The sequence below is a fragment of the Cygnus atratus genome, chromosome 3, assembly GCF_013377495.2.
Source record: "Cygnus atratus isolate AKBS03 ecotype Queensland, Australia chromosome 3, CAtr_DNAZoo_HiC_assembly, whole genome shotgun sequence".
NCBI lineage: Eukaryota > Metazoa > Chordata > Aves > Anseriformes > Anatidae > Cygnus > Cygnus atratus.
Window position 1 is genome coordinate 79,780,984 of NC_066364.1, and position 25,604 is coordinate 79,806,587.

Consider the following 25,604-nt stretch of genomic DNA (forward strand, 5'->3'; position numbering starts at 1 on the left):
GCCGCTCGGCGCGGACTACACGTCCCAGGGTGCACCGCGCGCGGCCGCCGCGCGGGGCCGGGGCCCCAGCCGAATGCTAATGGCAGGAGGGGGCTGGGCCGGCGCGTGCGCGGTGCGGCTCCGGTGGCGCATTTTCCCCCAAGAGGGGAAGGTGGCGCCCGGCGGGGCGGAAGGGGGCGGCGCTCCTCCATCACTGCCTGCCTCCCGCCGGGACCCGGGCGGGGCGGGGCTGCTCGGGCTGGCGGCGGCGTGAGGTGAGCAGCGGGAGCTGCGGTCGGTCCCGAAACGGGGGAGCCGGGGCTGGCGGCGGCTCGGGGGGGGGGGGGTCCCGGGAGGGGGTCCCCTCGCCTTAAAATGGCGCTGGGGAGCCAGGCACGGGCGGGCTCCGAGCCTCGCCCCCAGCCCCGTGCCGGCCCCGGAGGGCTCCGCCGGTTAGGTGAGTGCCGGGACTGGGAGCCCTGGTGGTCCTTGAGCCGGTACGCGTCCCTTAAGGGGTCTGGGTGCGCCCGCTGGGGCACAGCTCGCCCTGCGGACCCCTCCCGGGCTCTGCTCCCCTCGGGCTGGGGGCTGCGTGCGCTGAGTCCTGGGGCAGGGCTCCTCTGGGGGCTGCCCGCTGCGGGTCTCTGCTCCTCGGGGCTGTGCTCGCCTTCTGGGCAGGTGTGCTGCCGCTGGGGTTGCTGCTGTTTAAGGCAGCTTGTTAGGTGCGTGTTGTCCTGGAGAACCCCTGTCATCCTCGTCCCTCCCTCCCCAAACTGGGGGACTTCTGTAGAGTGGGAGGGATGGGGTGAAACGCTGTTTTGCGAAGCCCCAAAGTGAGGATGCTTCTTGGCACATAGCCTGGAGTTAATATTGCTTAGCTGCTCGCACAGGCCACAGCTCCAGGCATTGTCTTAGAGTAGTTTCCTCTTCTGGAAGACAATGCCCCCATCTTCTTTGTGTTCTCAAAGAGATCACCAGAGATAAGGCTTGTTGCAGCGCTGTGGGCTGGCTGTTGTGGTTGCGGGGCACATGCCCCAAGCAGCTCTTTTGTGTGCTTGTATGGGGCTGCTGAGAAATAACCAAAAGAGACGTGAGCCTTGTGTGAGTTGAGATGCAGGAAGTGTGTGTGCTGGTCTGAAAGGAAACCGAACGAAGCGAAATGGCCTGAGCTGCTTTAATCTTCTGAATAAACACGTGCCGCTTTCACTAATAAAAGGCCTTGCATTCCCTTTCACGTACTGTTTGTTGTCTTGTGATTCCCCTTTTTATTAGAAGGGGTTGACTAACATCTTGTCTGTAAGTGTCTTGAGGAAACTTTCCACAACAGCTAAACTTCTGTAGTAAATTGGTTGGTTATTTGGACAGGAAACCCTTCATATCAAGCACTTTCCAATGAGTGTTAAATGTGATGACTTCAGTAATATTTCTGCTCTTTGTACAGTCTCATACTTTATGGTATTCCAGCATATAGGCCATTATATGTGCCTTCATTTAGATATCTTTACTGAGTGTCCCTTTCTTCTATAAGTTTTGGGGCAGTAGACGTGTAGGTATCTTATGAGGGATCGCATCTTTTCTCTTTTCCTTAGCAGAGGTTAGTCAAGTCATTTGCAGGTAGCATAACAGCCCAGGAAAGCTTAGCTGAAGTGATTTCAGTGAAGTTGCCACCACTGTCCATTAGACCTCTTTTGCTTTATTTAAAAACAAAAATGAAGCTCAACTGTAAGCTGTAATGCTTTTCTGCTTTAATAATAAAAGTCTTGGCACTTGTGGGAAAAGTGCCTGATTATTTTTTTTTGCGATAAGCAGCGTTTTGGAGGATTCCTATTAGTACTGCCTGAAAGGTAGATTTAGTTTGCTCTGTAATACTAGCCAATTTTTAGTTTGGATGGGGATTTTTGAATACTGCGTTAGTGCCCTACAGACAGGGAAGAAACCCCCTCGTTCCCTGAGGGGAGAGGAAGAACTCTAACACTTACTTCTAAGAAGTTTGTCAAGGCAATGGCCGGTGAGTGATCTTCGCATTCTTTTTTGTGCTGCTACAATGTGTGCTAACTGCCCAACGCTTGTAGGCACAGTGTCAGTGAGAAACTCTCACAGAGAAGGAATTCCAACCCCAGCATCTCCCATAGCTAAGCACTTTCAATTCTAAACCATCCGTGTGGCTTCTTGATGAATAATCATCATGGGAGGGTGGCTAACTTGATGGTGTCTCTGTATATCCAACTCTGAGCATCTCTTTCTCCTTTAAAACATCTGAGGATGGGCTGTGATGACCTTTTTTTAATTTCACTTCCTCACTGAAGTCCTTTGAGACTTATTCTTGATGTGTAGGGGTACAGTTTTACAGCTGGTGTTCTCAGTGGCAGTCCTAGCTTGAAAGCAGTTCCTATCTCTGAAGCTATACCAATAAGGTGAGATCAACAGGGAGCTGAGGGTGTCAGATAAGCCCGGCTTAGATTAGTGTGGCTTGACAACCCATTGTGGTGGTACACCACAGGGTAGGATGGAAAGGCTGTAATTCTTACTGTGGTGTTACTGCTAAAAAAACTATGCAAAGCTTTCCAGAAAGGTGCGGTCTTACAAGCATTTCAGTAGCAATTGCGTTTGCTTAAATAGCATTTCTTGCCCCTGAAGTGTTGATAAATTGGGTTAACATACGCAGCGAACCAAATAAAGGGATTGATCCGAACCTAAGCTTCGCAAGCAGTTACCGATGCAGATTAGTTCCCAAGTTTGTACCGCTACAAATATTTGTGGGTCCGGAGGGTGGGAGTGGGATCCATAGACAAGAACTGATGGAGCTGTCACTGGAAGGGAAAACTCCGGAGTGTTGAGGAATACCAGTTGGCCTAAGTAGTTTATGGGGAAGTGATGACTTTAATACTGATCCTTTGAGTTGTTGATGGGAAACCTATTGCTGGACTCAGAAAGAGTGGAATATACTGTATTTCACTCATGTCAACCACTCCTTTTAATGTACCAACATTAAGAATGCACCTGTCTGTACTTCTAAAGTCACTTCAGAATAATTATTTTTATTGGTAACTTATAAAACTACTTAATTGCTCCAAGAGGGGGGGAAAAATGCATTCTTTCCTGGATGCTAGCTAAACAGCTGAGAAATGATGCCGAAGTAGCATGAGACGTTACGCTACTGCTGCAGTTCCTGTCTTAAAATGACATTAGAAGAATTGTTTTGAGCTGCTGTATCTGCAGTGCAGCAAGGAAGGCTAGAGGTGAAAGGAGAGAGAATCCATTATAGGAAACAGTCTAGAAAAAAAATGAAAATATGGGTGACCATATGGATGTGAACTAAAAAATAATCAATAGATAATTGTTGAGCTATGAAGGGAGTGGATCTTAAAAGATTTACTATGAGAGTATGATGTATGTAGTACATAGGAAAGCGTGTGCAGATGTCTGTGTGCTTAAAGAGTGGTAGGTAAGCAATGCATTCCTGTCTTCCAAAACGTCCATCATGATGAAGGATTCTGTCAAAAAGCTCAAGCTAGTGTTCAGCTTCTTTAGGTTGCCTTGGAGTAAGGTGTAGCTTCTACTCTTAGGCATCTGCACTTTTGTGTGGGGAAACTGCTTAGGGAGGTTTGATCATATTAGTTGTATGAGGTTTTGTATATACTGACTGTCTTCTCTAAAATCTTATAGTGGAGCTCCATTGTTGTGAATGCTGATGTCTGAAATATTTCTCTATTGTCTGAGCCCTGTAATATATACAAAAGTCAAAGTAAGCTAAAAGGCTAGGAGTTGGCTTAAGCTATTCGTGAATAATTAAAGAAACCTGTATTTAAAACACGCTTGCTTCTTGTCTAAATGCCATCCGGGAAACTTTTTGTATAGTAAAGGTAGTAGTCACCGTCATGTTCAAAACTGTAGTACATGCACCTAGCGTAGAGGTCATTAACTTTTTTTATTTGTATGCTCCTTTATTTTGTTAATTCAACATTTTTTCATTTAAATAGTGTTCACGATCCTTTCTTTAACAGTGAACTACCTCTTATCAAATAAAGACATGGATGGGATGGATGAAACATCTAAAAGAATCCTAGAGCCATACCAGTATTTACTTCAATTACCAGGTAAGTTTGCTTTTACTCTTTTAAAAATCAAAACTCTTTTTCTAACATTTTTTTTCCTAGGAAATATATGCCAAGAAGTTTATCCATTCTTGATTTGTGGACTTCAGAGTAATTAAAAATACTGAAAAGTGTTAGTTTTGTTTTTCTTTCCCTTGAAAACTATCCTTTTGGTGAAACTGGTGCAGTAGCACCTGAGCCTGTCTGTTGCAGCACAGATAGTCATCTTGCATTTGCTCTGTCTTCCATTCAGAGTCGCTGATTTGCTACTTACTGAAACTGGTAAGGGCAAGCACTGAAGACTTGATTCCATTTTTGAAGAATGAAACATTGCCAGCCCAAAGTTTATCTGCTTGCTGTACTAGGCTTGATGGATTGTGTGTATATGTTTTAAATAGCTGCTTTTATGTTATTTCTTCACCCTGGTATGTGTAGAGCCAGGCTTGATTCTGGCCAATTTTGGCTGTCCCTGGATTGCTTCACTTGCCAGAGGGTCTGCCAGTCCTCGTGTAGTGTTAGGTCACTAGCAACACATTGAGATAAAGTTTCTCTTCTTGAATAGCGGCTATATTAGCAGAATGCAGTTTGATAGAGAATTAATGTATGGGCATGCCAACTAGAAGCCTCTGTTCAACTTGTATCAAATACTGGGGGAAACTAACAAATATACAGAATTTGGTAAATATTTAAGGAAAGTAACTCTGACCAAAGTGATATCTGACTGGGGATAGGAGACCTATCTAGACAAACAGCATAACTAATCACAGGTACAGTACTAACTGGCTTTGTACATCTGCAACAAGACCTGTATTATCAGCAGGGTGGGTCTTTAGCCCGTGTGTATTGAAGTTCATTATTCATCTTTACAAATATCAGGAGCATCTTGTCTACATTAATGATTGCATGGTCTTGGCAGCTAGTACTGCTTGAGTTGAAAAAGTAGAGAAGGAAAGAATTTGGCACTAACACTTCTTTTTATAATGCCAGAAAGTTTTTCCTGTTTCCTCACAGTATTTTCCATTTTATGTGAAACCAGGTGGTGATCTTGCTAGAAGACTTATTTGAGAATCAATCTATGATATTCCAGAGAGCTTTCTAAGAGATGGTCCTGAAGAAACTTCTCCAACACCATCTTAAAGGAGGGTTTTTGTTTGGTTTGTTTATCTGACATAAACACGATATATCATAACCCCTCTGTTTTAGCTGCTTTTTATTCTTTTTAAGCAATTGTAGCTGCTGGGAGAAAAAAGCTCAGTTACCTAGTAGCAAATACACATGAGATAAAGTGCCAAGACAAAGAAAACAATCTTCTGTAGGCATAAGTGCTTGACTAATAGCTCTTCAATTAGCTTTCACTTTAAATGATGCATCTGGTTTAACCTTCCCACCTTCATTCCTGTGGCTAAATTCCTGTACTTCATTGTGTGTTCAACCCTGTATTCCGATGGCTTATAAAGTTATATTGATGAACAGTGCAAGCACTCTGTCCTGTCCTGCTAAAGTATCATAAATCTGGTTGTCCACTGAAACATATTGATCTCTTGTTAATTTATGCTTTGGGGAAGGTGAGAGACATTCATGTAGGAATGGTGTCGTGATTTGGAATGGAAGAATTCTCCTAAGGTAGACAGGTAAAAGTTGTGTGCCTGTGGAAAGCTGTTATGGAGTAACAGTGGAAGCGGTAAGTGTTCATAATCATATAGCTGGATGTTTACTGTTTTCTGAAATGTTGGCTTTGCCCTAAGTCAGCTATGCCAAACACAGATCAGTAGGAGCCAGCTACTTGTGTGAGCCTTGGCATCGGTATAAGCACCGATGCTTGGTGAAGGGAAAAATGAGACATATGCTAGCAGTTCATAATTAGGGTGGAGCCCAGATGAGATGCCTGAGCTAATCTAACAAGCTTTTGCTGAAAGAGGTGGTTTAATTCCATCTTCCTTCTGGCAGTATTCTCCTGCATCTTAACTCATGCCAGTTGTCAGCTCACTAACCAGATGATTAGGTAGTATCAATCACCTAACCTGTTGGAAAACTTGACAGGCAGAATAGTTATCTTTTTGTCCAGTCTGTGGAGTGGCACAAGGGTGAGGCCAAAGAGCTGTTTCTATCTTGGATCACCTGGAGCTCTGAGAGGCTTCTGGAGAAGGCGCAGTTTGGTCAGCTATGTACAATTATGGCCCTTCAATATCCAGTTGCTTATCTTGTAGGACCAGTTGAAAAACAGTCTCCAAGTGGTTTAGTAACCTGTTAAAACTTGAATGCAGTTAGATGCATATTAAAACTCTTACATAAAGAAGAATTGTGTAACTGTATTGAGATGGTTTTAAAAGTGTCTGCTAATGTTGCCTGTGTTGTAAGAATGCACACTTTTATAGTGATGTTAAGGGTTAATCTCTCAAAACAAGAGAAACTTGATTATTTTGCTTGCCATTAATGAAATAGGACTTTAATGGTAACTGAGGTGATACTTAGAAGTCAAAGAAACAGACAAGCTTGAGTTTATGACACTAGGCTAGAAAAACTACTGGGCTTAAGTCTTTTTTTCTGTGTTGCTATTTTAATGATTAGTATGATAATGATGGAATAAGCGTTAATTAACAGAATATAGTGCCTGGGAGAGCATACATCTTGAAACAGTAACTTTTCTTGTAAAACATTTCAGTAGGTGAACATAAAATTGCCATACTGGTTTATACCCGTGCTCTGCTGAGTCTAGTATTCTGCCCTTTACTTGGGTAAACAAAGTGCAATAAGCAGAAATAAATTTCACAAATGCCAATAGCGTGGTTTGTCTTAAATTCACGCAGATGAGGAAGAATCTTTCATCTCTGAGTAGCTAAGTTAACAGCTGAAGCTGTTTTTGCAGCCCTAAGGAGTATATGGGCTTGCTATTGAAAAGGATAGATTCTGATCTTACTCACAACTCTGCATCTTCCTGTTCATGTGCATTGCTGTTGTCCTCGCTTCAGTCTTTCCCAGTCTTGCTTAGCTTGTTAAACAATCAAGACTGGCTTTTGGTCTCTCTTCACCTTTTTCTGCTCAGTTGTTGAACTTAACCAGCTTGGTGAAGGAGTTTTGAAGCATCAGTAACAAGACTAAGGTGATGCTTTACTTTGACAGTAGCCTGTCAAACTTACCAAAACAGATTTTTTTTTAATAGCATCTACATTTTTCCTCACTCTTCTGATATCCTCTAAAAGAGAATACAGCTAACAGGCAGCCAACAGATGTAGCCGTCTGCACAGCAGTTCATGTAGAAGGAGACCAGAAACTGAGAACATGGTACATGCACTTACAAATGGTGGTGATGTGCCACAGGGCATGATCTCTACTGCTGGAGCAAATGCACCTTACACATCAGGGGCCTCAGTCGAGCTGTGCTCCTGAGGGAGGTGGCATCTCTCCAGGTCTTGTACTGCAGAGATGACTGTGGAGATGCCTAGGAATCCCACTGGGCCAGGAGAAAGTAAAAGAAAGAAAAAGGAAGTTCCAGCCCCCAAAAGATGTGTAAAGGTGGAAAACACTAAGCAAAGGAGCAGTAGTAGAGGGTCAGCAGGCTGCACAGTATCAGGAATAACCAGGAGATTGACAGAATGTTTTGAAGGCCCCTTCAGGTTCAAGACCCTGAATACATTGAAGGAGGGGCAAGAAGAGTGCCTATCAGGTTGGAAAATGGAGACTTGCACAATGGTGAAAGCTGGGAGCTCATGGCTTCTGGCACCAGGAGAGATTCCTGTCCATTATGAAGAATTGTCAGGTAAGTTTAGTGCACCGGAAGAAAACGAATGGCTAGAAGAACTGCGTATGGCACAGCTTCAGACTGACAGCAAGTGGTAGTAGTGGGGAGGCTGCCGCCTGCAGGGGACAGAGGCCACTGTCTAGCTGGTATCTTCAGGAGGCTTGCTGCTTCTGGACAGGTTGGGTCAGGGATGTTCTGGAGAGACTAGCAAGGAGTGTTCATCCTCAGGCTACTGAACCCTGCACCTCTTCCACTTCAGCACTAGTGGATATAGGTGGGGGATACCTGGAGCTTATCAAACATACTACATGGCTTTTGGAGTGAGGGATGGGCACAAGAGACCAAGTACTTTTTTTTCTCCTTGGTCCTTGAGCTCTTCTCTCCTCCTCCCCTATTCAAGAAGAATAAGCAGATCCTTTCTGTTAACATCCAGTTAGTTGCACAGCTGATATTAACAGCAGGGATTTGGGTTTTATGATCATGGGACTCCTTTTGTGCATCAAGGACTACTAGGAGGAGGTGGGATCCACCAACCTGAGTTGGCACTGGCTGACTAACCTGATGAGAAGATATTTAAATTAGAAGTGATAATGGAAGAATAAGACTACCCAAAATAAAGTAAGGAAATGATGAACTGGCAAGCAAAGGGTATAATCTGATGTGGACAAGAGACCTTGTAATTAACAGAACAAAGCTGATGGGAGTCCACCCCAGATGTATGCATTCAAATAAGGAAGTGATAACAGGGTAATGTGATGCAGGAAGCTCTCACTTTTTTTCTAGGGAATCTGTAGGACTGGGTGACTCTCAAGTGCCTGTACACAAATGCACGGGGAATAAATAGAAGTTAGGTGTCTGCATGCAGCTGCAGGGCTGTGATTTCATTGGGATGTTGGATGTGGAATAGCCAGAGACCTGCAGATGGATATGGACTGTCTAGAAAGGCTGGGATGGCAAAGAGTGGGAATTGCCTTTTTATGCGAAAGAGCAGCTGAATTGCACAGAGTTCTGCCTTGGATTAGATTAACCCATAAACACCCAACAGGCTCAAGATCAGAGGGCAGATCGATATGGGTGACACTACGGTGGGTCTATGTTATGGGCCATCTGATCAGGAAGAAGTAGATGAAGCCTCCAGACAACTGGAAGAAGCCTCATTCACAGGCCCTTGTCCTCAACAGAGACTTCTACCTCAATATCTAGTAGAAGAAGCAATGCAGCAGGGCACAGGCAATCCCAGAGGTTTCTGGAATGCATCAAGGACCAATGAGTTGATGAGGGAAGACATTTTGCTGGACTTCACACTTTGAAAACAAAGAATTGGTTGGGATGTGAAGGCTGGGGGCAGCTGTGTCTGTGACCATGGGATGGTGGAATTCAGGATCCTGAGAGGAGGAAACAAGGCAAAAAGCAGAATCGCAGCCCTGGACTAGTTACCCCTATTTGGAACAGGGTGGGAGTTTGAGCTAGACAGTCCTGCAGTGGCTGTAATCTGTCCCAAGTGGCTGCCCAGGTTTAATGGGATGGGCCTGCTCTTTTTTGCCTGCGTGCCTGCAGTTCACGTGTACTGGCTGTAGTGTTCTTGTAGCTGTGTGGGGAGGTCTGCTCAGGGACCCATTTAGCCCTAACCCATCGGAGGACAGCTAAACGTGGAAGTGCACGATGTAGCTGAGGTAATATAATAGCTTGCTTCATCCGTAAGGGTGATGCCCCCTTTCCCCCAGCTCTCAGCATCTGCTGCTAAGCCTCTACTAACTCTGGCAGACCTGCTTTATAAGCTGACTCAGTACATAAAGCTGGCAGAAAGCTAGCCTAGCAAAAAGCAGTCAGCTTTCTGCTGGGGTAATGAGTTGAATTAGCTTAGTGAGGCTCTAATGAGGGTTAGGTTAATAGTCCCTCTGCTCTTCCCCATGCTGTTCGATCCATTTCACATACCCTCACTCTAAGTGGGGTGCTGCCTTAAGGGCATAGTTTGAGGTCACTTCAATGCAGCATGTGTAAAGAAATACTGATCAGCAGCCTGTCCAGAGCAGGAGGTCTATGAGCTTTGGGTTTGTACTCTATCAGGAGAACAATCGTATAGATATAAACGCATGTGTAGTCGGTTTGATTTTAGAGAAGCGTCTCTTATCTGATTAAATAGGTGGGAGGGATTGTCCTCAGTGTGACCTCTCTAATTTAACTGAATCTTTGTTTCTAGGATAACAATTTTACATTCTTATAAAGAGTTTTTGTCAGAGTGGATCTATTATTTTTGAAATATTTCTCTTACCTTATTTTCCACCCTGCATTACTAAGGAGAAAATAAGTTTTGCGTAGTTTTTGCTTGATTAGGGCAGTATTGGGATCTTCAGCAGATCAAACAGTGCATTTAGCGTAAATTTGTTAAAAAGCTGTTGCAGTACTGTCTATAATTGCGGCTGGGTACAGAAGGTAGAAGAACTTTGGAAGTTGGATCTGGATAGTCTTCAGTTGTACAAGACTCTGCTTAGACTAGTCAAGAGGGTAGTGACACATAACAGTGGAAAAAGTGAGTAATTATGGTGGTGTTAAGTTTTACTCCATTTCATTTTGTCCTGCCATCTAGTCTGAAGGGAGGGCTGGAGGCCAAGAATGGAGCCTTACTGTATGAAGTGTTGAAGGGGTTTGGTCTCTAGTCATCATAGCGTGACTGTAGGCATAAAACATGCATACGGAAAATTGCTTTAACATCAAATAGACCTGGTAGGATTGACTTCAGAACAAGATACAGTAGCATTTATGAAGCAATAATGGGGCTCACAAAAGCAAATCTGCACCTGTAAAAGGAAAGATTAATGTTTCACTATACAGATAGTGTTCTTTTCCTTTAATAGTCAGTGCCTAGAGAGCCTCACTAGTACATGGTAGACAAGTCTCACAATTCAAATGCAGTCTATACTGAGGAGCTAAATGGCTAAATCCACTGTGTATATATTAACAGTCCATTTAGATTACATGCTAGTAGTTATGTACCTCATGATGAAATAAAACTTGTTACTGAATATCTAGCACTCCGTAGGTGTATTTTATAGGAAATGTATTTAGAAAAACAGAATTAGCTTGCCTAATGCTTATATTGATGCGACAGCTACTTTTTTTCTTAATCCAGAAGTGAGCAAACAGCTGTAGATAAGGTATTCTTTCTTAATGTGATATTATCTCTGACTAGTTTTCTTTATGGACGTACTAAAATACTTCTTTACATATACCTGGCAAGCTGTACAATTTGGCAGATGTCTGTAACAGTTACACTCAATACTTGACTGATTATTTCCTCCTCAGTTAACTCATGCAATTATTATTTTAAAAAAAAAAAGTTGAGCATTTGATGCAGGGAGTCTTGACCCTGCTTTGTGCAGTACTTGGTGGTCATGAATATGCAGTAAGACAGGGAACAGATTTGGCCAAAATCTAATCTACCCACATGGTGGGTGGGAAGGAAAGAAGAGGAACAAAGTCTGAATGTTGGTAGTATTTCAAATCCTTGACATCTGCAGGAGCTATTGCTGTCAGAAGCAGATCTGACTTAAACTAGTGATGGTGCTTAGCTAATGTAAGATATTTTAAAACTCTTGGGTGCTACTCTAATTTTGCAATCAAACTTGAGCTCTGGTTACCCATGTTAAAATAGTGAACTTAAGTCAGTGAATTACTGATTTAAATACACAGGTTAAAAAAAACAGAACTAGATATTTATTGTCCTGATAGAGAATAAGCCTGGCATGAGAAGCTTAAGATATCTGTTAAGCTGTTTCAGAAACAAAGTAATCCCTCGCTCCTGCAAAAAGCTATTAGTATTTGAAACTGAACAGAGAAAACAAAAATTGAGAATGTGAGCCAAAGGCAGTGTATGTCCAGGTAAAAGTGCCCCTTTCCATAGGGCACAGCCAGAAGCCAAAGCTCTTGGGAAAGAAATGCTTTTTCGTTAGTCACTTCTGTCACCATCACCTTTTGGTTTTTGTTAGGAAATAGTGAAAAGTCTTTGAGAACCAAGCAAAAATTGAAGCCCTTTGAACAAATGAGGATGGTTACCACCCCCCACTATAGAACCCGAACCACAAACCTGTTGCTTACATCTTGGTGGCCTGATTAGTAGGAGAGGAGAAATCCCGTCTGATTTCTCTACAGTATATGATTGCAAGTGAATCTATCCGCGTTAGTTATTCTGTTCTGTGCGTGCTGGTCGCACAGCAATAGAGAGAAGCCTTGGGGAAAGATTCAGATGTTGTAACTTCTTCAGTGCAGCGGGCAGGATGGCATCATTAACGTGAGGGCTGATATTGCGGAATCGTTCTTAGGTTATCTTTCTCAGTAGGTCTTGGAGTAATATGGAACCTGCTATCTATGTTGCACTGCTTTGAGGTTTGCTGGAAACTGCTTCCAGAAACCTTGTTGATACAAGCTATGTGTGCAAGCTCTTTGTGTCAACATATTTTGCTGTTACTCGAAGATCTTAAGCTCAGCTGAGCTTCTTAAAGTTTGAAGCTGCACAGTCCGTCTGGGTAGAGAATGACTGATCAATATGAAATTGTTCAATAAAGATCAATAAACACACTGGATAAATATTTGTATACGACCCTTAGCAATTTATTAAAGAAAGCTTGCATCAATAATTTATAGGCAAGATTAACTTGTTAACATAGGCTAACTTATTTTAAAATCAACTCCTTCAGGTAAAATGTATTTGGAATGAAGAGTAATACTTATTTTAACACCAAATTTGTACTTGTAATCTTGTCTTTCGTTCTTCTGAAATAGGTGACTGCCTGGTTCTCTGCCAAACTAGAGTTAGCAAAAGCAGAACATCCCGTTATGAATAGGTGAACTTCTAGAGTATAAGATAAATATTTGAAGTCTTGGAAAGTTCTATTCTGTTCAGAAGTAGATTGTTTAGAGTTATTTAATAAGTATGTCGCATGTCACTTTTGTCTTTACAAAGTCAGTAGCAAATGAAGAGTACTACAGTAGAAGGACTTGACAATGGAGAGGAAATAAATATTCAGCAAATACACATCTTCAACAAATAATGAATCAAAGTTTTTTCCAAAGTTCTTTGAAACTTTCTAATCCTACACAAAGTCAACATGTCTAGCAAACTAGGACTTGCTTTCAGAGGTAGCAAGCTGATCCATACAGGTTACTGACAGACTGTTTTCAAGATCACTTTCTAATTAAACTGTCAAAACTAAATAGTAACATGTAAATACGTGCTTTATAGTATTTTTTTTATGTATATTATTGTGAAATGTTTCCAACAATCAGCAACTTGAGTTTTAATGTTTATACAGTGAGGAAAACAAGCTACAAACTTATTGTAATATATTTTACCCTTTCAAGTGGTTATGCTTATCATCTTGCTGCTCTCAAATCAGTCACAGTTCTTAAGACAAATTGTTGTCTAATAATGAACTTCATGTGATTTTGTTTTTTCTAATTGTAGGTAAGCAAGTGAGAACCAAACTGTCACAGGCCTTTAATCACTGGCTGAATGTTCCAGAAGATAAGATACAGGTACTAGCTAATTATTTTTAAAGGGCTGTTATCTTTCTTCCAAGAATATCAATAGCATTGTTGTTCTTAATGTGTTTAAGACTTCTGATAATTTACGCTACATAATTTCCAAATATAAAGTACAGCTTCAGCAAAATAACTAGTGCAAAGCTTTGGCTGTGGTGGAACACTGAAGAAACAATTTCCGCAGTTTGTCTTGTGTAGAACAGTTACTGCTTTTCAAGTGTACTCAACCTTTTGAATTGTGGATGAGCAGCTGCTATTGTTACCCACTTTGGCTATTAACAATGAGTTTTCCATGACTTATGAAAGAACCTAGATAGTTACCTTGTAAACTACACATAGTGATTGAGAATAAGCTCTTACTATTTTGACACAAGAATATCAAAGCCAGCAGTCAAGTGAACTTCATAAACCACTTGTTCTGGACTTTTAGGTGGACTTCTTACACAGTCTAGAGTCCTTACTTTCTATTGGGAAACATTTGACCAGGAATATTCATTTTTTTCCCCTGTTGAACAGATCTGTGCAAGATGCATAGCTGTGTGTTTAAACACTGGCTTCTAAAATGCAAAATTCCCCTTTTGCTTCGACTATAGTTTTAACCCAACTGCTTATTTAGGGTGCAAAAGGTACTCTGTATCCAAGGTAATGTAAGGAATTAAAGTAACCAATTATGGTGGTTGGTAGTTTTCTTGTTGTTTTTGACACTTACCTGGTCCCTAGCTAATTTCATTAATGGTCAGGCAGGCCATTAGTGTCTGAAGGATCCCTCTTTAGGGTAGCTTCTGTGATACTTCATAGTCCTTGAGTAGCAAAATGGCTTAAGTAATTTAAACAGTGAAGGAAGAGGCTGCATTAGTCTCCTAGTAATTTTATTTTTTTCAACTTTGTGCATTGTGGTGGATTCACCCTGATGGACACCTAAACTCTACTGGAAGTGTGCTCTCACTCCCACCCCCCCCTAAAAGGAAGAGGAAAAGAAATGCAATGGAAAAGGGCTCCAGGGCTGAGATAAGGACAGGGAGATCGTTCACCAATTATCTTCACAGGCAAAACAGACTCAATGTAGGGAAAATAACATAATTTATTGCCTATTACTAACAGACCAGAGCAGTGAGAAACTAAAAGCAAACTAAAATAACCTTCTCCCCCCATCCATCTTCTACCTCCTGCTCCTGAGTGGCACAGGGTAATGGGGGTTGTGGTCAGTCCATAACACTTAATCATCTGCTGCTCCTCCACGGTCACTCCCTGCTTCTGTTCCACGTGGGGTCCCTCCCACGGGATGCCGTCCTTCCTGATCTGAGCCTGCAGGGGCTGCCCACAGCCAGCAGCTCTTCAGGAACTGCTCCCACATGGCTCCGTACCATGGGGTCCATCCATCCCCCAGGAGCAAACTGCTCCAGCACGGGTCCCCCACGGGTGGGCGGCAGCTCCCCCCAGACCCCCTGCTCCTGCGTGGGCTCCTCTCCATGGGCTGCAGCTCCAGCCCGGGGCCTGCTCCTGCGGGGGCTCTCCATGGGCCGCAGCCTCCTCCAGGTCACATCCACCTGCTCCTCCACGGGCTGCAGCGTGGAGATCTGCTCCATGTGGGACCCATGGGCTGCAGGGGGACAGCCTGCTCCACCAGGGGCCTCTCCACAGGCTGCAGGGGAACTGCTGCTGCCTGCCTGGAGCACCTCCTGCCCTCCTTCTGCACTGACCTTGGGGGTCTGCAGGACTGGTTCTGTTTTCTCACTCCTCGCTCTCCTGGCTGCTGTTGCACAGCAGTTTTTTCCCTTTCTTAAATCTGTTCTGCCAGAGGTACAACCAGCATCATTTGTTGGCTCAGCTGTGGCTGAATCCGTTTTGGAGCCAGCTGGAGCTGGCTCTTACCTAACATGGGGCAGGTCCTTGGCACTTCTCAGAGGCCACCCCTGCAGCCCTCCTGCTGCCAAGCCCTTGTCACATAAATCCAGTATATCCATATAACTCTTTAGCCAGATTTATTGTGGTTTCCAGTTAGACAAATGTATTATAGCAACCTGTGTACTTGTATGCATGGGTTTAGTCTAAAATCCATAGATCAAAATTCAAATTGGCAGGAGTCTCTCGTAGTTATCTAGGTCAAACCTGCTCAAAGGAGGACTTGTTCCATAGCTGCTTCAGGCTTCTGAGAGCCTTGCTGAGTCTTGAAAATCTGACTCTGCAGCCTCTCAGGGCACCTCTTCCAATCCTGAATCCCTTTCATGATAAGTTTTCCATTATGGCCTACTGGAATCTCTTGCACTGCAGTCTGCAGTTATAACCTCTTACCCTTTGGTGAGCACCAGTGATGATGGGAGTCCGTTGTCTTTCTAGCACTATAGGTAATTAAAGCTGCAGTACCACAGTGTGAACAGAAGTAACCAGTTCTACCTGTCACTTCTAAACAGATAGTCATGTAACCATAATTGAAAATTTAGACCAATTGTTTTAGTTATCTTTATGAAGAAAACTGATGCTTTAATGTCTCCTTTACCACTTAAGCGGTTTGTGATTCTCTGAGTCACCACAGGACAAAAACAAGACCCTGTCATCTTTGAATCCTGCTGAAATTGTTATGGCTTTTGTCTATAATTGTACTCATTTTAATAATGTAAGGTTGTTGAAGTCTGGGCGATTGCCTGTCATCTTTCTGACATCTCTTGTAACCTTAAGTCTTTCCAGTTGTCTAGCAGCCTGACTCCCTTCCAGTTACTTGTATTCTATTAAAAATCTGAATTTTGATATTATTTATCTTCATGTAGTTTATCTAGATGAATACAGTTGAGGCTACTGTTCCTTGGTACTAAGCTTTACTATTGGCTACCATCATTTTACTATTTTCTCAGCCACATGGTGTCTTTTCTACCTACTGCATCCTTAGTGCTCATCTTATGCTGAACTGAGACACCAGCTTTTTGAGTTAGAGAATACAGCGTCTGTCAGATCGACTTTCTTCTAAGATAGCACTGAAATGGCCTGGCACAGGGCCGAGTAAACTTTAAAGCTATTGCAGGTAAGAAGGTAGAAATCTGTGTGTTGAAAGTGGTATTGCAGCAGTCACAGATTAGATGGGCTTGGGTTGTAAGAAAGCATAGTGCTCTGTGTTGGTCTTCTGCTTTCATTATGAAGAGCAGTCTTACTCATTTCCTCAGGCGTTTCCCGATTATCTTCTAGAGAATAAGCTTTTTCTGCTGTCTAAACTTCTTCCTGCCTCATTTCCAACCTTAAAGCATTTCTGACACTGCTTTTCCTATGAAAGTTCACAAGATAATTCGAACAGTCATGAAGCACTATTTAAGTTACTTCAATTCAACCTTGAATGTCTAGAAGCTCTAAGAGTTCACAGCACTGAAAGTGGTATGAAATATGCTAACAAGAAGTGCTGGAGTAGGCTCATCCAATGAATTCACTGGGAAACTTTCCTGATAGTATTGAAAATGACATAATGGACTAAACCAATATTCAGAAAAATAGGCATTGCAAAGTTGCTTTTTATGATTACTGTCCTTCATGATTTTAAAGTTAGTGGGCAACAATGTACCTTTACAGGTCAAAGTAGTCCTCACTTCTAACTCCGAGATGAGTCATTAGTGCTTAAGTAGCTTGTTTTTATAGTTATCTTGGACAAACAAACAAGTAGATCATAGGATTTCAGTTTTTAACCTTTGGGGACAGTGGTCACTGAACACTAGGTGGCTTGCTGCTGAAGAAATGCTTGCAGCAGCAAAGTTCCTCTTAATGCTTCCTACAGCACCCACCAAGTACAAACATACTAGCTATTTGCTACTATTTAAATGATGGCCTTAATGGGTTTTAGAAGCAGTTGTTCTGATGAGTGCTTGAGTGCAATGCATGTTGCTAGCAAGTTTGACTGGCTCAGTAGCTTCCAAATTATCTTTATCAGATGTGTTTTTTGCAGTGAGTTTATACCATATGCAGTTTTACATGCTTAAATTTCCATTTAAGCAGGTGCTGAATATACCTGTTGCTTGCATAGGAGCTCTGCAATGAAAACCATACACAGGCTTTAAGCTCTTGTTGAAGTGTCCTGCTTTGGAACCGTTTATTGAACGTAGTCAGCCCCACGCTTGATGTTGTGAATAGCTTATTGAGTACCTCAGCTGGTGCATGATTTTGGTCTGTCAAGTGTAACAAGTATGTTTAAGAAGCTTTCCCAAAAGTCGTAGATACTGCCTTTCTACCAGGAATTTTCCAAATGAGGTTTTGGAGAACAGCCAATGTCCTTTAGGAACTCAGCACTAAAGATAACTACACAAAGTTTGGGGAAAGAAAGATGAAAACTCTAGTTATCAAAACAAGGTACACATGACAGATGTGTTCATAGATGACACCTGACATTCTTAAGAACTGTCTCTGGCATATTTCAAATCAGTAAACTTAGACTTGTCACATCATGTTTCTTCTCTTTGCTTTGTGTTTCTAATATGTAACTGTATGGCTCCTAGACAATGGCCTGTTTTAGGACTGTAGCAACAATGGAGAGGAGTAGGCATGTGGAAAGGCTTTGTGGAGTAAATTCACATAGTGTCTTTTGTGATCAGATTCAGTGGTCCAGGACTAAATGGCAAACTGTGTATGACTAAGTGAATCATAAAACTAACAGTAAGAACAAGTGATCTAATGGGGAGCCTTGGTGACAAAGAATATCATGCTTTAAAACTTTTCCTATTGTAAATAAAATCTCACAAAACTGGAGGTTAAATTGCAGCGGGAGATAATAATTTTCTCTTCTTGTAATAGGTTATCATTGAAGTGACAGAGATGTTGCACAATGCAAGCCTGCTTGTGGATGATATTGAAGATAACTCAAAGCTACGACGGGGCTTTCCAGTGGCTCACAGTATCTATGGAATTCCATCAGTAATCAACTGTGCTAATTATGTGTATTTCCTTGGCTTAGAGAAGGTTTTAACCCTTGATCACCCAGATGCTGTTAAAGTTTTTACCCGCCAGCTACTGGAACTCCATAAAGGTCAAGGCTTGGATATTTACTGGAGGGATACTTACACCTGTCCTACAGAAGCTGAATACAAAGCTATGGTACTACAAAAGACAGGTGGTCTCTTTGGATTGGCTGTAGGCCTCATGCAGCTCTTCTCGAATTATAAAGAGGACTTAAAACCACTTCTTAACACGCTTGGTCTCTTCTTCCAAATAAGAGATGACTATGCCAACTTGCACTCCAAAGAATATAGTGAAAACAAGAGTTTTTGTGAAGACTTAACTGAGGGCAAGTTCTCATTCCCAACCATTCATGCGATTTGGTCAAAACCTGAAAGTACTCAGGTGCAAAACATTTTACGCCAAAGGACAGAAAACATAGATATAAAAAAATACTGTGTGCATTACCTTGAAAATGTGGGTTCATTTGAGTATACTCGGAACACATTAAAAGAGCTTGAATCTGAAGCCTATAAACAAATTGAATCACTAGGGGGAAACCCCGAGCTTGTAGCACTAGTTGAACAGCTGAGCAAAATGTTCAAAGAAACGGAAAATTAATAAACTTATCTCCTGGGGGAGAATGGAAGCTTTTTAAAATGGGAAAATAACTAGATTATCTGAAAGGTGTAATAATCAGCCTCACTTAAAACTACTTGTGTTGCCACATAACAGAAACTATTGTTGAAACCAATTTGGTCTCTGAGTATTGTGATATATCCTATTATCTATGCGGTTTTAATTGTAACTGCTTGCAGATGGCTTTGTTAAAGCATATGTACTAGAACAAACAAGTTCCGAATCCGTGTGATCTTTACACAATCATTGGCATTACTTCAGCCCTGGAACTCTCATAGGTTATGGTGCATATTCAGCCAGGCTACTGTAGGTTTCTGCCTGAAATTCCATATTAAATTAAGTTTGATTAACCTGAGTGGCTTGTGTGTTTTTAAGCAATGCTCTAGTAAACCAAAATTTGCAATGTTAAATAACAAAAGATACTTGCAACCAGAATGCATGTACAAGTATTGCATTGTAAATATAAGTTACAGTTGTGAAGATCAGATGGATCTTCACTTAATCCTAATGTGAATATCCTGTACAGTGTCTGAGGATATTTTCAGGGGAATACAAATTGTGGAAAATATTTCTTTATCCAAGTGAGACTAATGTTTAGACTGAACTGTTAGCTTTATAGAGACTTCTGCTTAATTTAGGGAGAATGTTCCATCACATCAGAGAAGCATGAATTTGCCACTGATTCCAGCTCTGTTGTGAATAACTTTGCCTGGTTTTAGATTTTTAAGCTGTCAAATATTTTGTAGCCTGGGACTTAAATCTATGCATTAGATCTCAAACATGTAGCTGCAAATAGCAATGTAGTAAGGTGCTATTAGGAATGGTATGAGATTCACAGCAGGTGACTTTAAGACACTGATTGGTGCAGGTCTCTTTAATCTCTGCTTTTAATTGAGGGGGGTTCTCCAGGAGTTGATTCATAATTCATACTATGTCTATGTTCAGATTTTGTGTCAGGAGGCATGTTATAGGTTTCTCAGTAGTGACAAATTTTGTAACTTTTGGCTAAAACAAAGTACAGTATTTTGTTTTACAAGCTGTACTACTTCAGTTTTGTTAATTGCTTAAATGTTGGTTTTTGAAATGATGTACACAGGCATGCCTGCATTGAACTGAGAACTAGATTAGAGGGGTGGCCTGGTAAGTGACAAAAATCTCTGCTTGTGTGTACACACACAGAGAAATGTTTGTTTCTTGGCTGGGCTGGCTTTAACTAGGTTCAGTTTCTTTAGTCTTCACAGCCGTATGTGGTTTTGCTCTGATGTAGGTTCAGATCAAAGGTGGGACTGATGCTATCAGCAGTGTCTTTAAGCTGATAACACACTCTCAAAAGAAATGGCCAGAGGTACTTGGCTTCTAACAGCTGAAGAGTAGTTATATGTATGTGTTCACTTACTGTACCTGGAAAACAGGGAGAGTCATTACCTCAACCCAACTAACAGAAGAAGGCTGCTATAATGTCTTCCTTTGGCAAGCCTTGGGATTCTTCCAAGAGTGATCAAGCATGAAAAAATTCAGGATGACTGCTTTCAGAGACATTATGTAGTTATAGATGATAGCTTATTCCTTTTATCTGCATGCTGAGGAGGGATCTCTCTCTGCCCTATGATTAAGCACAGAAAGTAGCCTTTTCACTGAGTGGACCTCGTTGCCAGGATTGCCTAGCTTAAAGTTGAAGGGTATCTTTAATGTTAATGACAGTGACTGTATTTCCTCTTTCTTAATTTGTAGTGCTTAGTAGTAAGCCTGTACATTCTTACTATTTTATGGAAACTTAGTATTTTATGGAAAAATACCATCTGCAGCGAAGTGCAATGTTTATTTTGTGCCATGTCTTATGAGTTTCTAAGCACTGTTGCAACTGATGTTGAATGGTGGAGAGATGAAAAAACGTTGTCAGGAGAATTTCCTAGCCTTACTGTGTAAGACATCTTTAGGCCAACTAGAATATTATGACTATATATACAGTGCAAGGTGCACTTAATGCCATTTCATTTTTGTTCAGTTGCTGGATGTAAATAGTTGTGTAATCAAACTTTCTTGATGAAGTAGGGTTTTTTATTTTAAAACTTTTTTTCTACCATCTGAGATTTCTGCTGTGTAGTCAGTTCTTTGGTTTATTCTGGCAACTCCTCCCAGTATTTAATATTGTATCTTGCCAAAACATGCATCCATTAACTTAAGAGTAGGTACACTGGAAGCTTTCCAGCTATGGGCCCTTTAAACCACAGACAGGTAAGAAGAGAAAAGTATCCCCGAAAAAGGCAGCTGGACCAACAAGAAACCATGCAGCTCTGTCCTGCTGTTCTGTCTGGTATTTTGATACCAGGCTTTTGATACCAGTAGTTAAAGCATTTTCTGAAGGTGTGTCTTAACAATACTCCACTTCTGAGCGTTTTGCTCTTTGCTTTGGCTAGAATAAATCAAAACCTTTCAGGATTTTTCTTAATGTATTCAGAAGCTGCAAAGGCTAGACTCTTTCCCTTGCATTTCGTAAGCCAGTAAAGCATCATTTAAGCATAGTCAAGGCAGATTTTATATTTGGTGCCAGAAGAGATGCTGAATCCTCATCTATATTCTCCAGTATTGGCCGTGGTACAAGCTCCTGGTGTTCAGCCATGTTAGGTAAATAACTTCCTTGAAGCAGCATGAGAGTTGTCTTTGGCTGCAGAATTCATTTAGTTGTGTCAGTGCATTTCTCAGGGGTTGGATGTCACATCTGTCTTTGCCTCTTACATGGTTGATGTTACCTGCATCAATTGTAATGCAAATCGTATCACTTCAGGACCTCCCTGAGTAGATAGCTTGTCTTCTGCCTTTTCCTTTGAGCTCAGGCTGTTCTATGAACCCACTAAGAGCAACTTTGTATGTATCAGCCAGCTGCTGACACGACCACTCATTTCCACACCAACCCTCAAAGTCGAATGTTGAAACTTACTGAGTACCTCAGTAAAGTTTCTTTCTGTAGGTACCACTCACCTTGTTTCAGTGACTGAACTGAGAAGTTTCTACTCCTGAGGCCACAGAAGCTGTCTCTCTGTACTCTCTGCTTCAATACTGCACTATTCTGGCTATGCCTACAGCTAATGTAACTCTTAGTAAAGCAACCTTGTAATTACTGTTCCTGCGGAAGATGCAAACTCTTACCTCTAGGTAAAGGTGTGAAGGCTACTGCATGAACTCGTTATTGAGACAGTAAAAATGCTTTGAAATGTGTGGTCTTTGTGCATTATTATTTTCCTTTCCCTCAGAAGCCATCAAGAGTAACTTGAGAGTTTCATAGTTCAGTGCATAAGGTATGGTGTGACTGGCATGGTATCTACTCCTGTTCTGGAACAGAGCATAAAGGAGGTCTGGCATGTTCTCTGTGAACATTACGCATATTAAAAAAAAAAAAGTGCCACCACGTGAAAACCTCTGTTCATTATAAATACACACATAGACTAAGCATCTCCAATAACTTCAGTTACTAATAAAGCTTTTTGATAACCTCTGATGCTAATTTTTCTTCTACATCAGTATGTTGAGCAAAGTGTATATTCTACAGAAAGTCAGCAGTTTTCATGTTTTGTGGTTAGTGTAAGTAGTAATCCAGTTCAGGCTATAGAAATAAGACTATTTTACAGGAGTTTAAGAATTCCTCTTATCTTTCACAATTCACATCTAACCCCAACCTACTTAATTAGCTATGCTCTTACTACTTTGATTTTCTTACATTAACTTTTCATGTTAGGTTAGTATACCTATTTTTTGTAAGAAGCTAAGCTTCAGAATTCTACAGGGGGTCAAAGATGCTATAAGGAAAATCTTATAAAATTGCAGCGTACCTCCCAGGTCACAAAGAAATGACCATACAAAGGTGAAAGCTATCCTTTTTCCACTCAATAAACCCTTCTTCTGCACTTTCATGCGAATGTCTCTAAGTTCACCCTTTAAGCCCAAATGGCATTTTCTGTACTTAATTTGACTTACTGTCAGGGAGGCACATACAGTAGGTGTTCAAATGAACTTCACCAAACATTTCCTTCTACTTCTGTTCTGCTGTGCTAAAGGTGCTATGCTACTTAGTGATCCTCTTGCCTTTATGCTTTACTAAGGGTTCCTATTCTTCACTGTTACTCTCTGTAACAGACAAACTCTGAGCCCACAACCCATCATTCACTGCAGAACAAGTGCTTTAGAATCTACTCTTTCCCAAATGTCTTCTAGAGCAAGGAGATACCTTCGCTGTTTGGTTAAAACATGTAGTTGCTATTATTTATGCTCACCAGTATTCTCCTGTAAGTCTGTTTCTTGGTAATTCTTATCTACATTCCCCTGTTCCTGTAATTGTGACAGAAATGCTACTTTGCACCATGTTATATACAAATCTAGTTCTTTCTTCCAGCCTAGCTCTAAAAAGAACTTTATTAATGAGAAGTGAGGAAAAGCTTAATCTGCAAAGCAAACATAAGTTCATGTAAAACAGAGTGGGAGGAATGAGATGGCAAGAGAAATTAATTAGAAATGGTAGAGGTCGGGATCTGATAAATATTAGATTTAATACTTAATATTAAGTGAGTCTGTAATTTGAGATGTGATAGTTATTACTGATGTGATTAGCAGCTGATGTCTGTGCAGACATGAGCTTTTAAAGCTAGCGGTAAAAGGCCTTACAACTGTAACCTGGCTTGTTAGATTTTGTATTCCGTCTTTTCCAAGTTTACTTTCCCCAGCGATTTATCCACAGCTTTAATTTTGTATTTTTATTTGCCTTCCACAAACAAAGACTTAAATTTAGGGTGTGGAAAATACGCATTGATGTTTCTAAAAATGTTCATGGCAGTGGGAAAGAAGCAGTATTTCTTTGAGCCTTCACCTCGATGGTTGATTTTGCTAATTATTAAGTACCTAAATGCCTCTGTGCTGTGGAAATTTCTTATATTAATGGCTTCTTTCCCCAGTTTTTGTTAAAATGCTAACATTATGGTGTAAAAGCATGGGTTTGTGTATATTTTCCCACCTTTTTATATAAAAATTGATTCAAAATCAAATGCTTCTAGCACTGAATTGGGCCAGGCTTTTATTCATGTACAAGAGCTATATGGGCATCTGTTGCTCCTAGTTCTGTCTTAATCTCATTGTGTTATGTTTCAGGTTTGATATTTACTATGCTCTTTGTATTATTTGCTCAGTACTTGCATTGTAATTCTCTTCCTTCCTCAGCTGTATTTCTGGTTTGCTACTAATGCCATAGCACACATGATACCGTCAAACTCCTTTTTGATCCTGGACAAAATAGTCTGGTTTGCTTCTGAAACTTTAAATCTTGGCTCATCCTATGCCATTACTAGGGTAATCCAAGATTTTCTGCAATCTTGAAATGGAAGAAACTTTTTTTTTTCCAAGAAGCTAAAGCATTTAACGTTTTATGTTGCCATTTTCCACGTACTTGGAGCTTCTTTACCTCTCCTACCCATTTGCCTTTAACACTTATTTTGCTTTTGTGGTATCACTCATTATAAGCCTTTCCATGAAAGGTTAACTTGCTAACCAGGGAGAAGAGGATGGTATGTTGTTGTTTGTTTGTTTGTTTTTCTTGGTCTAGGTTAATGAATTATTCTACTCAGCAAAAGCCTGATGAATGCCAAAGCTGGCAGGTGGATGAGGCAGAAGCAGAGCCAAGGAAAAGATTTGAGAGAATAAGAATACCCATTTTAGGCTCCTGAGGCTGCCTCGTGTAATTTCACCTTGTTTTACAGCATCTCATTCATTTTGTTAGGAAAAGCAAAAGTGTGTGTTCAGTTTTCCTGAGCTTCCCTTTTTGCTTTCCGAATGTAATGCAAGAGATACTAGAGTTATAAATAACTTATTCTGATGGTTATGTAAATAACTTGCATATATTACTAAAAGTACAGATAAAACAAAGAGTACATTGTTTCCCTAGCTTGAAGAATAGAAAAATTGTTAGAAAATTACAGTAACAATCTGTTACATGCTGACTTGATTTGATCATTACCTTGCATTAATATCCTTCCTGGATGGCTTCTATTAGACCTCACCACCGGCATTCACCTTTTCTGCAGCAGTTTCTTTTAAATGATTTCAGAAGGCAACTTGGTGAGGAGGTGACAAAATAAATCATTGTTTTGATGCCGACTTACTGGCTTTTTTTTTAAACTAACAGAGTAAATCTAAGTGCTCATATTTTTCTTTACTAGCTTCATGTACGCATTCATGCTTGTCACTGAGGCTAGTGATTCAGCTGGTGTGGCTGGGAATAATCTATGATTCATGAATCCACTTCCATTCAAGTGTATGACCTGCAAAGTTTATAGTTAGGCATTTGCTGAGCAATTTAGTTTACTACAGCATAGAGAGCCATGGAAGATAACTCCCAAGAAAGTCTAACATGACACTTCCAGGGACAGTGCTACATGACCTGATATGAGTAACTCTGATGTGAAGAGAAATCCTAGATAATTTTCTGCTCAAAAACAATCTGTGAAAATACTCTTTACTCCCTTGGAAATGTGAATTACATGATATGGTGCCAGTTAGCACATGCATCTTCTCTGGATCACAGTGGATTATTTTCACACTTCATAAAGTTTCAGTTGTTATTTCTGGACCATATGGTAAAAGTTGCTTAATGATTAAAGTAATAACTGAAGCCCATAAAAAAGGGGGGGGAAGAAAAATGGTAAACTCTTTTTTTTATGCTGTTTTGA

The 25,604-nt window shown here is 41.1% G+C and overlaps 1 protein-coding gene across 3 annotated transcripts; it reads left to right on the plus strand.

Annotated features, from left to right (window-relative positions):
• The first annotated feature begins 163 nt into the window (after nt 1-163).
• On the plus strand, nt 164-19,247 carry GGPS1 (geranylgeranyl diphosphate synthase 1). Of its 3 annotated transcripts, none has more exons than XM_035556659.2 (4): nt 164-254; nt 3,984-4,076; nt 13,274-13,344; nt 18,115-19,247. In XM_035556659.2, exons 2-4 carry the CDS (start codon nt 4,010-4,012, stop codon nt 18,874-18,876), a joined length of 900 nt encoding a protein of 299 aa, XP_035412552.1. In that variant the 5' UTR covers nt 164-254; nt 3,984-4,009; the 3' UTR covers nt 18,877-19,247. The 3 variants fall into 3 exon arrangements, with proteins under 3 accessions (XP_035412552.1, XP_035412544.1, XP_050565470.1); XM_035556651.2 differs by lacking the exon at nt 164-254 and adding an exon at nt 416-436; XM_050709513.1 differs by lacking the exons at nt 164-254; nt 3,984-4,076 and adding an exon at nt 7,809-7,830.
• Nucleotides 19,248-25,604: the final 6,357 nt, after the last annotated feature.

What these genes read in the sequence shown, in the direction of transcription:
- GGPS1 (XM_035556659.2), top strand. Translation starts at nt 4,010, where the DNA reads ATGGATGGGATGGATGAAACATCTAAAAGAATCCTAGAGCCATACCAG. An exon ending in GTATTTACTTCAATTACCAG is followed by an intron (nt 4,077 to 13,273) that starts GTAAGTTTGCTT and finishes TTCTAATTGTAG; the next exon opens with GTAAGCAAGTGAGAACCAAA. An exon ending in TTCCAGAAGATAAGATACAG is followed by an intron (nt 13,345 to 18,114) that starts GTACTAGCTAAT and finishes TTCTTGTAATAG; the next exon opens with GTTATCATTGAAGTGACAGA.